General features: G+C 40.5%; 1 protein-coding gene across 2 annotated transcripts; it reads right to left on the minus strand.

Moving 5' to 3' along the window:
• Nucleotides 1–2,761: 2,761 nt before the first annotated feature.
• SMIM43 (small integral membrane protein 43) lies at nt 2,762–9,438 on the minus strand. 2 transcript variants are annotated; one of them, XM_077770899.1, is made up of 4 exons: nt 9,085–9,438; nt 8,092–8,246; nt 6,968–7,038; nt 2,762–3,635 (listed from the first exon to the last, which is right to left on the minus strand). In XM_077770899.1, exon 1 carries the CDS (start codon nt 9,401–9,403, stop codon nt 9,212–9,214), a length of 192 nt encoding a protein of 63 aa, XP_077627025.1. In that variant the 5' UTR covers nt 9,404–9,438; the 3' UTR covers nt 2,762–3,635; nt 6,968–7,038; nt 8,092–8,246; nt 9,085–9,211. The 2 variants fall into 2 exon arrangements, with proteins under 2 accessions (XP_077627025.1, XP_077627024.1); XM_077770898.1 differs by having other exon boundaries at nt 2,762–4,246.
• Between the last annotated feature and the right edge of the window lie 5,318 nt (nt 9,439–14,756).

Raw genomic sequence — 14,756 nt, forward strand, 5'->3', positions numbered from 1 at the left:
CCATCAGATAGATTCATTATGTATATAGTCATTATATGTCTGTACTATAAATAAATTACTGATAAATTATAAACAACCTATTTTAAAAATGAGTAAAGGATATTAATAGGCACATAGCAAAGAGGAAGTTAAAGTGGCCAATAAACATAAAACAAGAGGAACAAATCTCTTTTTAAGTTTTCAAATCAAACCCATAAGATTTTATTGTGGTTTTTGTTCACTATAGTGGCAACTTTTTAAAAGACCCATAATGTCACATACTGTGGAGAAGTGGATAGATATATTCTGGCACCGTCACTTAGGACAGAGACTATCCATATCTACTTACTCTTGAGATTTCTAAACTAGGTGACCCAGAAATCATACTTCTGTGAAAACAATCTTAGAAAAATTTGCAACAAACTTAATGTTCATCAATACTATACATCTATTAAATAAATTGCTGAGGATTCTATATAATTTAAAACAATAAGGATGATTCTATTTTCATTAAAACTTTTAAAACATATGTTCCAGTTTCTACTGCTAGAATGAATCCTCCCGAGGCTAGTGACTTAAAACAACTAGAATTCAGACCAGACACCATAAAACTGGCTGGTCTCTACTCCATCAAGTCTGGAGCCTCAGCTGGGAGGACTCAACACCTGGAAGCTATTCACCAGCGGGGGCCCTTGACTAGAGCACCTCCATGGGACCTCTTTACTGAGGCTTCTTGATAGAATGACAATGGCTTCAGGGTAATCCTACTTTACATGGTAACTCAGGGCTCCAAAAGTAGGTATTTTCATCAAACAATGGAGAAACTGCCTTGCTTTTCTGACCTAGCTTCATGAGTTAGACAGTGTCATTTCTGCCACTTTCTGTTGTCACAAGCCTGCTCAAATTCAAGGAGAGGGGATATAGTGTCTCCCTCTCAATGTGAAATCACATAAGCGTGTGAAATGGGAGACACAGTGGTGACCATCTTTTTGAAAATACAACCTGCCACAACATATTAGAGAAGAAAGCGAATTGCAAAGTATCTATAGTCTGATGTCATCTATATATTAAAAAACTTTTGTGTATCTGCATGCAAATGTGCATAAATGTGACTGGATAACTATGCATGGTGAATATACAGAAGATCATTTCAAAAGATATACCTCAAACTGTTAACAACAGTTAGCTCCAAAGAGGGGAGTGAGATTACACAGTTGGAGATGGAGGGAACCATTCACTTTTCTTCTAATGGGTTGAGACTCTGCAGTGAGTTGCAAGGTGAGATGTGCAAAGAACAAGTAGTATGTCTGGAAACTGGAAAACTGCACGCAAGTAGAAAGGGGACATGAGACATGAATTGTTGCCAGCAAACCCTCCCAGCTAAATTTCTAAAAAGCATGATAAGATACCAGATGATCAAATGTCAGATTCCACTGACAGAGGGGAAAACATCAAAATGGATGGCCTAATACTTGAGCCAGGCAGTTGAATCTGTGGCTAATACTGTATTGGTAACAGAGATGCGATGTTAGCAACACATGAGCTTCTGTGCTTTGTTTTGTTTTCTATCTTTAGCTTTCCAGCAAAAAGTACCTTTTATAAACTATAGTTTGCTCTCAACTGTAATAACAAAAAGAAAAAGCTATTTCCTAGTTACGCAGATATGTAGAAACACAAGGACGTCTCTTTTCACCAAGTGCTACCCCAAATCTACGTTCAGATTGTGGGTGGAACTAGGATTGAGAATAAAAGAAGCATGGTATTAGGGTGGGATTCTCTTTCTGAATTTGACCATTTTCAACTAAAATTACTGAAGCTCTTTTTTGTATGTAGACCCGGACTTTACTAGTTTATTATAAAAGTTCAGATTCAATAACGTTTTATAGTGAACACCAGAACTTACTATAAAACTACAGTAATCAGGACAGTGTTATATTAGCATAAGAATGACGTTATGGACCTAAATAGCCCAGAAATATTCCCACACTTACATGGTCATTTTATTTTTGATGAGGATTCCCAAACAATCCAATGGGGAGGGAAAAGCCTCTTCAATAAATGTGTAGAAAAACTGTTTATACATAGAGGGGGGAAAAGAACCTTGATCCTTACTTCATACTGTACACAAAAATTAATTTGAGATGGATAATGAATATACTAAAAGTTAAAACTATAAAGTTTCCAGTCTAGAAAAAAAGCACAGGACAATATTTTTGTGACCTAAAAGACAGGCAAAATATCTTAAAGAAGATAGAGAAAATAAAAAAGTTAAAATAAAAAGTGGCTAAATCTAACTTCAAAATTAAAAATACTTCTTTTAAAGACATTGCTACAGAAATTAATAGACTAGCCACAAACTAGGAGAAAACTGCTGTAAAGCATACATCTCATAAATCAATAGTGTCTAGACTATAACAAGCATTTCTATAATTCAGTAATAAAAAAACAAATAACCTCAAAGAGAGCACAATAGAGAAACAAGATCTAAGTGATTCTCAGTATAGAAGAACAACCAGATACTTGAGGAAAAAGTCACTCCAATACCATCACCACCCTCATATTTTATCCAAGCTCTGAATACAATGAAAATATTATTTAATATTTCAAAAGTAAAACATTAATTGGCATACATACATGCTCACTAAAAAGGAAATCTGATATAAAAATAAGCATTTCCTTCTATCCATTAATCTCATACTAATTAACTCTTTAAAAATTATGGGTAATAATAATTCACACACAAAAAGCTGAGTTACATATAATTATTTCTTTATTTCACAGCCTTTTTAAAAATATAAACCACTAAGTAGTTTGAAAAACACACAAGGAATAATCATTTAGCAGCCACAATATTGCAAAAATAAAGTAAAACAGAATGAAGCACAACAGAAAAAAATAATTCCTGCTGAATCACTCTGACTAGGAACACATAATGTTCACTAGAAATGTTAAATGGACCAGCACCACCATTTTTCCATCATCAATTATCACAAAAATCAATCACAGGACCTATTCCTAGGAGATCATTGCATTTATACAGAAATATGTGCAATGTGTAGATGTCAAGTTAACATCTTGAATTTAGTTCCAAGATACTATTTTTCCTTTCCTCTGGGAGACAAGTTCAACGGCAAGGTAGAATAGTGAAGACCATGGAACACCAAACACATGACTGGCCCAAACCCCTCCCAGGTGGTTGTAAAACACAAGGAAAAAAGAAAGTTGAATAGTGGAGCTGACAATACAACAGCCACTAGCCACATATGGCTATTTACATTTTAATTATTTAAAATTAAATAAAATTAAAATTTACTTCCTCAGTCACACTAGCCACATTTCGAGTGTTCACCAGTTACACATGGCTAATGGCTACCATAATGGACAGCGCAAATATAGAACATTTCTGTCATCACAGAAAGTTCTTTTGGACAGCCTTGGATGTGGGAAGTGTTTCTTCTCCCTTTGCTTAGGCAGGATGTAGGCTGATTACGGAAGCAGCTTTGAGAAGCAAGTCTTCTCCCAGGATATTCCTAGATTGGTGGTGGAGTCACAGAAGGGAGTAAAGTAGCCTTTCTTTACATAGATTACCTTCTCCTATATATGAAAGAGATGATCCTTTTCTGAGGATCAAACAAAAACTAGACTCCACCAAAAATCTGTAAGGAAAATTAGAGATACATGAAGCAGATGGGAAAGCAGCAAGGTAGAACATTCTTTATCCCATTCCAAACCTCCATAGATTATGTCCACTAAGGAAGCGGACAGGTTCCCAGGGTCCTCTAGAAAATCCTGACGCCAGCCAAGCCATTGGTTGATTGCAAAAGCCAGTCCTGGCAGGTGTTTCATGAAAAAAACTAGCACGTCTTCACTCTTCAAACTACTGTCTGAGCAGAGCAGTGTTGCTTGGAGTATTGTTAGCTGTGAAGGAGTTGTAGTTTTGATCTATTTAAACATTATGCTCCCTTACAGCTGTATTTTGTAGCCAGAGCACAGACTGCTACTTTGTTTCCCAAAGATCCACCATCATTGTTTTCCTTAGATTTCCTCGGATTTTTTTGTTGAAAGCTGTTAATATGTCCAGCTACAGAAACTACATTTCTCATGCAATCTTGCAGATATGACACAGTCTGGCCAATGACATGTAAGTAAAAGTTGCTGGGCTGCTGAGAAAGCTCTTTAAAAGGAAGCTGACTCAAAATGGTGTGCCCCGTTTTCTCTTTCAGCTTCCTTCATCTTCTTGGGGGAGCTGCAGCAACCATCTTGGGACCTAAGGGAAAAGCCAAGGGAACCTCAAGGACCACCTTGACCCTGCCATCTGTGAGCTGCTGAACCAATACCAGGAATAGTTTACTCCCGATTTCCTTGTCACATGAGAATGAAACAAAACCCCTACTTTGTTTAAGCTACCATTGAGTCCAATAACTTCCTATTCTATTACTGAGACAGCAATCCATCTTGATTCCCAATAGGAAAGCAAGATTTCCATCTTAAAGTAAAAACAAAACAAAACCAACCAACCAAACAAACAAACAAAAAAACAAGGGGCACTTTGGTGGCTCAGTCCGTTAAGGGTCTGACTTTGGGTCAGGTCATGATCTAGGTTTGTGAGTTCAAACCCTGCTTTAGGCTCTGTGCTGACAGCTCAGAGCCTGGAACCTGCTTCAGATTCTGTGTCTCTGTCTCTCTCTGCCCCTTCTCTGTTCACTCTCTCTCTCTCTCTTTCAAAAATAAATAAACAGTAAACAATTTTTAAAAAAAGCTTGCCAGAAGGATATATATATATCCAACAAAGTTCAAATAACTTCATAGAGTCATACTAAAAAAAACAAAATTTAAGTATAAAAATTTTAACTTCAAGGTGTCTGGATGGCTGAGTGGGTTGATCATCAGACTTCGGCTCAGGTCATGATCTCACATATCGTGGGTTCCATTCCTACATTGTACTTTGCACTGATGGCATGAAGCCTGCTTTCCATTTTCCGTCTCCCTCTCTTTTTGCCCCTTGCCCACGTGTGCTCTCTCTCAAAAATAAACACTAAAATTTTTTTTAAAAAATTTTAATTTCAATTTCAACCTACCCACATCTACACAGCACAACAGTGGAAGAAATGATTAGGCTTATTACATAAAATAGCCGTTATTAAGGAAAACAAGAGGATTTTTAGCTGAATTCATCAGGAAGTTTTTTCTGAGTGCCTATTATATTCTGACCACCGTTCTAAACACAGGTCGGCCCTACTGATCACCCAAGTTCTTATGTGGTAAAATGCTAACTACTCGGATAATTAATCAGATTATTATTTAATCTGTGGCTTTATTTTGTGTAAACAAAGTAAGAAATGTAGAGTTGATGATTTATTTCACTGACTCAAAACAAAAACAAATAACAAAAATCAACTTCCAATATCTGCAACTCAATCTTTAATTCCCCTTGTTAGTGACACAGAAACCTGACAGTGATTTTCAAATGATCTCAGAGTTTTAATTGTGGTATTAGCTAAAATAAGTACACCTGCCCCAGAGTAGCTATAAAAATTAAAACCAAAGTACAGTACTCTGTATACACATTCTATGTACTGCACTAGTACCATTAGTATTCTAAACATCCCTAGATTAGTAGGTATGAGTTAGAAAAAGTAAACATTTACCACTATCCTAAATGGTTAACTATATATAATGTTTAAATATGGGGCCATTAAAAAAATTTAGTTCTTTTGCACTTATTTTGAAACTATAAACAAAATTGGAAATATGAAATGTCAAGCTATAAATGAGGATATTGCATGTAAAACAACTCACCTAGTTCCAAGTTTCCACCCCTGCAAGTGAACCAAAAACAAATCCTGGCAACTTGTCATTCCCAGAAAAGCCAGTGCATGGCACACTCTGGGTAAATTTTCTCTCTTATTCTGTGGAACTGCACCAGATGGCAACAGTCCTGCATCTACAGCTGTGCCCTAAAATTGAAGTTCAGACATAGGAATCTACTTTATTAGACATTTTAGGTTTTGCAGGTGTGAGTGTGATGTCATTCTCATTCAACTTAAAAATGGCTATCTTTCCAAGTGCAACTGCTGATTCATGGCATTGACAGGTTTGGAAATCAGTGAAACAATCAAGATTATTTATCCTAATAAAATTTGCAGTCATTTTAAACAATTGAAATTTAGGCACAATGAAATAAGAACACCTGACATAAAATATGAATATTTCATACTAAATAAATGATGGCTCATTTCCTGATAATGTAAGAAATTCAACTCAGCTTCTCACATTGCTGAAGAGTCGCTAAATACCTTCTATTTGAAATAAAACATAAGAATCTTCTATAATCAAGTTACATTTTAGTAATGAGCAGTTATTTTAAATGTTCCTTATTTTTCAAATGTTTTAATGTGCACCTATATGCATACCATCTTTGAAAATCAATGTGGTACAGTGGAAGGATCAGAATGTGGTCAGCAGATGGGGCAGCCAACATGCGCAAACTGGGAACCTACCATTGTGGGTGTCAGAGCAGTAGATCAAGAATACATACAGATAGAAAAAAATAAGTGAGTTCAGAAATAGTTTTAATTTGGGAGATTAGTCTTTGTTGAGTTTTAGAAAAATGACGATTGAATAAATGAATAGAAAAAGACAGTTTGAGTACATGTGTCAAAGTTTCAAAAGTAGAGTGCCTAACCAAGCAGGGGTGAGGCAGGAGATCAACAGCAGCAAGTTCTGAGAGCAAATGTGAGGCAGCTTACTTCCCAGAGTTTAGGGCCACATTCCAGGCAGGCAGTGATTGAGTAACTAGAATAAATAGCGGTTTTATTTTTTTGGCCTAGACAAATGGCAACGTAGCGACTAATAATTAGATTACAAGGAGAGTATAAAGTGGCACTGGGCACAAGATAGAAAACTAACCATTCCTTTCATGTCCTTTCAAACAAAGTCAGTAGAGCCAAAACCCAGATTAATACTGGGATGGCAGCAAACTACTCACCCTGAGTTCTCCAAAGTCTCCTCTCTACAAGAGTCGGGGCTGGTTCACACCTCTGGACGCCAGTGGCACTGCTAGAAAGATTAAAGGATTACAACATCAAGAAGTCAAGGAGGTGGTTACAATAATTTGCACTCCGGTTATTAATAAAGTACAAAGTGACTGTTTTCCGCCCTTGTAAACAACTATAATGACTAGTTAACTACTCCTACACTCATCTTCAATGTCCATATTAACCATATAACCCTATAGTTAAATGCCACTGTCAAAGTGTCAACCGATTAGAGAGCTATTGTTTAAAATACAAGAGAGAGTCACTGCAGTTGATTCTGAGATTCAAACTGGAAATTCAAATCAAGTCGTATGATGGCTCTGATAAAGAGAAGGATGGATAGATAGAATTATACATATTTACATATAGAGAGAAATATGTGTGTATATATACACATACATACACACACATACATACATATACACACACCTATATTTCATTAACAACAGGTCTGTTTTAGCAAAATGAGATAGAAATGTGGGAAAATATCTGAATGTCTCAGCCAAAAAAAAATTCCCCATAATTATGTTTACCTACATGAGACTATTTTTCTTTCTCTTGAATTATCAAAGTAATTGTCCTCTACTTCACTTTCATATTATCAACTTAGGAAAAACTTGGTATTTGGTTTTTTTATATCCTCTCTACATGGTTTGTATACCTCAAATTAATAAATATGTTCAAAATTCAGTCATGACATAGACAGCTTATCCCACCTTAATATAACTGACCCATATTTTCCCTTATTGAAGACAAATAATACCTGCATTACATATTTCAACTCCAAGACCCACTGCACTGTTTTCCAAAAGTAGAATGATTATTAAAATTGCAAACACTCTTCACATCCCATTCTAATTTCTATGCTCCTCTACATACACACTGATTCTTGCACTGAGTTAGGAATCAGTTTGGCTGCTCAGTTCTAGCAGAAGTTCATCAGTTCTAAGTGGGAGAGGGTCCTTTCATTGCACCCATTTCTTCGATCCTAACCTCTCACTGTTTCAGGCCCTGGGTCTTCAGAAGTTTAGCTATACCCAGGCACAAAGTGTTATCTAGGGCGGCCCCCTCTTACCATTGGAAGAAAACGTCCATCTCAGGTTGTTCAGGTCCCCTCTGTGAAGGGTTTCCCATTACCAGCTGGAACTGCAGTTGCGGTCCTCAGCACACCAACCCGGAGCAGCAGCTTGACTCCAGAACTCGAGACGACATAAACTGAGGCAGAAGCATCTGGAAGATGAAACTGTTATTTCCCCAAACTGACGTTGCCCTGGAGGGTGCTTAGGGCACGTCAATGAGAAGTTTATTGCTGCCCGTCAATCTTCTCGCAAATGGTCTAGTCATGTAATCTAAAAAGACACCCTTGCTCCTCTGGTCCCCTTTTTCCTGTTGCCCTAAAACGTGTAAACAGTACCTCTTTTCACCTGCCCAGCCCTTCAGAGCAACCCCAAGTCATTTCCCAAATGACTACTAACGCTCACCGTCCCGCTGTTCCAGAGCCTAAACCCACCCGGTATGGCAACTCCGCAGGCATCAACGGGGTCGGTGGCTAGAAGAGGAGGAAAGATTAAGGGGGAGATGGGCCACTGTTGGACGAACTCCATTTAGCCTCTACCAGAGCGCAAAGATATTTAAAGCAGTACTCGACATACTTAAAGTGCCACTGTTTCCTCCAGCTTCCTGTCCCAAAGCCTACACTCTAAATAATTCGGACATTTAGGTTGGCACTTGATTTTTGGAATCAAATTTGGTATGGAAGTGGTTGGACTGAATTATCTGAATGGTTTGGTTTTCGATCCTTTCGGTACAAGCTCAAATGCAGTGGAACTGGGAAGAAGAGCTTGCAGGTGCCCAAAGCCAAGCCGACTCCACAGGCTGAACGTCTCTCTTTCTTCCTCTCTCAGCCCCCTCCCCCGGAAAAGCTGAGGGTCCATTCCTAAGAGCACAGCGCTAGCCCAGACCCCAAACACCCACCGTGCCAGGCAACCGAGCGTGCCTGAAGCCCCCAGCTCCCCCAAGGAGCGGAGAAACTCGCCCCTCCGCAGGCCCCTTTTACCCCCGAACGAACCTGTCAGCGCTACCACCGAGCCTCGCACTGGAACCTGGGTGGCCACGCGGACAGACAGTCGATGCTGAGACCCTGCCTGGCGCCCGCGCAGCTCCGTGCCTTCCTGCTAGTGCCCGCGCCTTACGGGTCACACCGCTTGCTCTCGGGAGAAGCCCCAAGGCTCCCGGTGCACTGAGAGACGCCCGGGCTGCAGCGCCCCGGCTGTGCTGGCCACAGAGTTCTTCAGCTGCTTGATGACCACGAAGAGCAGGAGGAAAAGTAAGAAGAGCAGAAAGAAAAAGAGTGCCAGGTAGAGCAGAAAGTTGAGCTCCCACTCCATGCTGGAGGCGCCGGCGCCCGGTGGCTGTGCGCGCTAGGCGCGGAGAGCAGCTGGCGGACAAGGCTTGCCACCCGTTCTCCCACCTCCGAGTCTCCTCCGCCCCCTTACGGGAGCCCGGCTTTGGGCGCCTACTTCGCGGTCCTTGATCGGCCTCTCCCAGTTCAGAGGAAAAGCGCCAAGGAGCTGGTTAATCCCGGCTCCGCCTCTCCCAGCAGGCACAAGAGCCTCCCGCCTCGCAGAGATCCTCTCCTGCGCTCTTAGGGACGTGAGCGGATTTTTCTAGGAGCAAATTTAGCGGGTGAGGACGCCAGGAGAAGAGGTCATAGCTCAGTCTCCCAAGGGGTGATGTGGCTGCTGTTTTGCAAATGATCTTAAGATATCCATCCCCAACATCCAATGGGTCCCTTAGCCCCCTCCCTTCCTAACTGATTTATTTCTGGATATTTTCCCCTGTCCTGGTTTTCCCAGAGGGAAAAGGTGCCATGGCCCAGAAACCCAAAAGAATTAAAGGTAGTAGTGAAGGTGGAGTGTAAAGGGCTATAAGATGACTTCCTTCTGTGGGATGACTTAATGGTACCTGAGTGAATTCTAGTTCAACCTGCTTTGCTCTTCAGAGTCTCACATGCACTCAGTACAGAGTGCTCTTTTCTATGGACAACAACAGGTCATTTAGAAAAGCAGTAAGAACAGGGGCGCCTGGTTGGCTCAGTCAGTTATGCCTCCGACTTGTGCTTAGGTCATGATCTCATGGTTCCTGAGTTGGAGCCCTATGCTGGGCTCTGTGCTGACAGCTCAGAGCCTGAAGTCTGCTTGGGATTTTGTGTCTCCCTCTCTCTATGCCCCTCCCCCACTCACACTGTGTCTTTTTCTCTCTCTCTCAAAAATAAACATTGTAAACACACACAAAAAAAGGAGTAACTGGCTCAGTAGGAGAGCCTGAAACTCTTGAAAGAAAGAAAGAAAGAAAGAAAGAAAGAAAGAAAGAAAGAAAGAAAGAAAGAAAGAAAGAAAGAAAGAAAGAAAAAAGAGGAAGAAAAAGAAAGAAAAGCATTAAGAACAGAATGCATTTCAAAAGTTATATCATACAAAGCTTCTCAGAATGTTGACTTGAAATTGAATTTCCTTAGTGGAAAGCAAAAAGAATACAACAATAAACAATGACTTGAAATGTTCCTTTAAGTCCCTAACACTTACTGTATTTGATTAAGATCACCCATAGTCTATATGGTACAGCTTTTCGTTTTAAGTTTTAATTAAAAATTTTTTCTTAATGATTATTTTTGGGAGACAGAGTGTGAGCAGGGTAGGGACAGAGAGAGACACACAGAATCCCAAGCAGGCTCCAGGCTCTGAGCTGTTAGCACAGAGCTTGACATGGGCTCAAACCCGTGAGCTCATAACCTGAGCTGAAGTTGGTGCTAAACCGAATGAGCCACCGAGATGTCCCTTTTTAAAAATTTTTAAATTATTATGTTTATTTATTTTGAGAGCGAGAGAGAAAGAGAGAGAGAGTGTGAGAATGTGAGTGGGTGAAGGGCAGAGAGAGAGGAAGACACAGAATCCAAAGTAGGCTCGAGGCTCTGAGCTATCAACACAGAGCTTGACATGAGGTTCAAACCCACAGACGGTGAGATCATGACCTGAGCCAAAGTTGGATGCTTAACCGACTGAGCCACCCAGGCACCTCTGTATGGTGCAACTTTTAAAGAAATCCAGTTTATCCAGTGCTGTGTAACAAATTACCCCAAAGCCCAGGGGCTTAAGACAATGCAAACATTGGTTATCTCTAATAGTTTCTGTGAGTCAAGAGTTTGGTAACACTTAGCTTGGTGATCCTGGCCTGGAGTTTCTCATGAGGTTATGGTTGAATGTCAGGCAAGGCAACAGTCACCTGCAGGCTTGTCTTGAACTAGAGGATCCACGTCCAAGATAGCTCACTTTTATGGCTAAGATAGTGCTGGCTGTTGGTGAGAGGCCTCAGCTGTTTCCCATGTAGACTTCTCCACAAGCCTGCTTGTGTGCCCTTACACCACTGTCCTGGCTTCTCCCAGAGCAAGTGGCCCAAGAGAACAAGGCAGAAGCTGCAGCACTCTTTGCAGCTAGCTTAGGAAGTCGTATACCAACACTTCTTCAGTATCCCATTAGTCACACAGGTCAAACTTACAGTGAAGGAGTCCAAGGACACGAACACCAGGGGTAAGGATCATCAGGAGCCATCTTGGAGTCTGGCCATCAAAGTTGCTAATGCAACATGTTATCGTTGTCCATTCTGTGGGCCTCCTACTTATTTCATTTTTTATTTGTGAAGATATAGGAGAGCCTCCTGGGCTGAATTCAGGGAATAAGTCTTGACATACACATTCCAGATTATGTAATAGTCCGCCTGGAATAAATGGCCATTCCAGGGATGGCAAGGGGTTCAGAGAAACAGGGTGGTATGGAAAAATCTGTGAACTGGAAGTCTCAAGGACCCAAATCTAGGTTCTACTCCACCTGTCAGGGTCACTTCAGTTCTCTGAGTCCCTTCACCTACAATATTCCTTGCTTACCTATCCCTTGGGGTTGTTGTAAGGATAAAAAATGAATTAGGATGTTGATTAAGAATGTGTTTTGCTAAAAATGAACTATTGGGACCTCATCAAGATTAAAATCTTCTGCATGACAAAGGAAACAATCCATAAAACTAATAGGCAACCGATGGAATGGGAAAAGATAGTTGCAAATGACATATCAGATAAAGGGCTAGTATACAAAATCTATAAGGAACTCCCCAAACTCCTCCCCTGAAAAACAAACAACTCAGTGAAGAAATGGGCAGAAGACACTTCTCCAAAGAGGACATCCAGATGGCCAACAGACACATGAAATGATGCTCAGCATCCCTCCTCATCAGGGAAATACAAATCAAAACCACACTGAGATATCACCTCACCCTGGTCAGAGTGGCTAAAATGAGCAAATCAGAGGACTCTAGATGCTGGTGAGGATGAGAAGAAATGCGCACCCTCCTACACTGTTGGTGGGAATGTAAACTGGTACAGCCCCTCTGGAAAACAGTGTGGAGGTTCCTCAGAAAATTAACACTAGAACTCCCCTAGGACCCAGCAATAGCACTGCCAGGAATTTACCCAAGGGATACAGGAGTGCTGATGGATAGGGGCACATGGACCCCAATGTTTATAGCAGCACTCTCAACAATAGCCAAAACATGGAAAGAGCCTAAGTGTCCATCAACTGATGAATGGATCAAGAAGATGTGGTTTATCTATACAATGGAATACTACATAGCAATGAGAAAGAATGAAATCTGGCCATGTGTAGCAACATGGATGGACCTTGAGGGTGTTATGCTGAGCGAAATAAGTCAGGCAGAGAAGGACATAATACCATATGTTTGCATGTATAGGAGGATTAAGAGGAGCTTAACGGAGGACCATGGGGGAGAAGAAGGGGGAAATAGTGGGGGAGAGGGAGAGAGGCAAACCATGAGAGACACTTGAATGTCGAGAACAAACTGAGGGCTGATGGCGGGGGGGGGCGGGGAAGGGAGGTGATGGGCATGGAGGAGGGCACTTGTGGGGATGAACACTGGGTATTATATGGAAACCAACTTGACAATAAACTATTTAAAAGAAAAAAGAATGTGTTTCACTAAATAAATGTCAGATACTATTATTAATCTGTTACTGAGGATTCCCAGTGTACAAAAATGTACTGTACAAATTTCCAGGTCCTAGGCCTCTCACCAAGCATTGTACTGTGTAAGAAATCTCTCAATTATTGATTAATCTCTTAGCCAGTGGTGTGCTGACTCCTAAAATTATTTGGAAAAATTTTGCCAACCATTTGTTAAAATACAGCTATTGTAAAAAATTATATCATATAAGGGTGTCTGGTTGGCTCAGTTAAGCATCCACTTCTTGATTTCAGCTTGGGTCATGATCTCATGGTTACTGGGTTCAAGCCCTGAATTGGGCACTGCACTGAAAGTGCAGAGCCTGCTTGGAATTCTCTTTCTCCCTCCCTCTCTCTCTGCCCCTTCCCTGTTCACGCTTTCCTCCCTCTCTTCAAATAAATAAAGATTAAACATTTTAAAAATCATATAAACTTAAATTATGTTATATGACTTCACTCATATGAGGACTTTAAGATACAAAACACATGAACATAAGGGAAGGGAAGCAGAAATAATATAAAAACAGGGAGGGGGACAAAACATAAGAGACTCTCAGGTATGGAGAAGAAACAGAGGGTTACGGCAGGAGTAGTGGGAGGGGGCATGGGTAAGGGGCATTAAGGAATCCACTGAAATCATTGTTGCACTATATGCTAACTAACTTGGATGTAAATTAAAAAAAATAATTTAAAAAATTATGTTAACAACAAAGGTAATACATATAAATACTTACAAATGAAAACTCATTACTTTTGAATTATTTTATTACATTTCACTATTTTCTATGCACTTGAGGTTATTTATATCTGTTGTAGCTGTATGGCTGAAATATTATATAATAGTATATTATTGTACATTTCTTTTCAGCTGTGTTCAGATGTCATGTGGGTAGCCTGAAATTGGCCACAGTGGGAGTGTTTGCCTTTGGAAATGTACAGATGTTACAAATCAGGGCCAGAGAGCAGTTAAACACTTACCACAATGCTATGGCTCATGGAGCTACTGAGGGAAATTTGAAGTCTTATATAAGTAAAGCAGAGATTTGTGATTTTTTTGACAACCTAGAAGCATCACATGTTCCTACTGGTAGAATACTCCATTTTATCTAGTCTTGACAGGAGGACAGATTCTAATGACTGCTTTCCACTGCCACCTCCCATTATGGAAACCAAGAGGGTCAGATACATCTTTTACCCACTCCTGATACAATGCAGGGAGAAGGGGAGAAAGAGCCACGCCAGAAACTCAGCCAAATACCCTCAATTCTAGGACTCTGAAGTTTGGGAGCAGTCAGAACAGGAGGAAATGTTTGGAGGTCAGATGCATCCCTGTGGCAGAGAAATTCCGAGACCCAGACCAGTCCCGGGAGTGACCTGGGTGTGGTTCTCATGGCCACCTCCATGACATCCTTGACTCCTGCTCTTTCCCTAAACTTGACACTCCTACCTCTCTTCCATTCTGTGAGCTGCCACTGGTTTCCCATTAGATCTCCTTATTGTAGCGAGGAGTAGTGTTTAATCCAGCTTGCAGATGAGAATACTGAGAAAGCATTATTTACACACTTCACATATATTATACACTCAAAATCAGTAAAGTACTTGGAATGTGCCATTTGGCACATTGCCATCCAGATATCCAAACCATCAAAGATGGAAATTGAAACACAGAAAGGTTATG

The sequence above is a fragment of the Crocuta crocuta genome, unplaced genomic scaffold (genome assembly GCF_008692635.1).
Source record: "Crocuta crocuta isolate KB4526 unplaced genomic scaffold, BGI_CrCroc_1.0 scaffold331, whole genome shotgun sequence".
NCBI lineage: Eukaryota > Metazoa > Chordata > Mammalia > Carnivora > Hyaenidae > Crocuta > Crocuta crocuta.

What these genes read in the sequence shown, in the direction of transcription:
- SMIM43 (XM_077770899.1), bottom strand. Translation starts at nt 9,403, where the DNA reads ATGGAGTGGGAGCTCAACTTTCTGCTCTACCTGGCACTCTTTTTCTTT.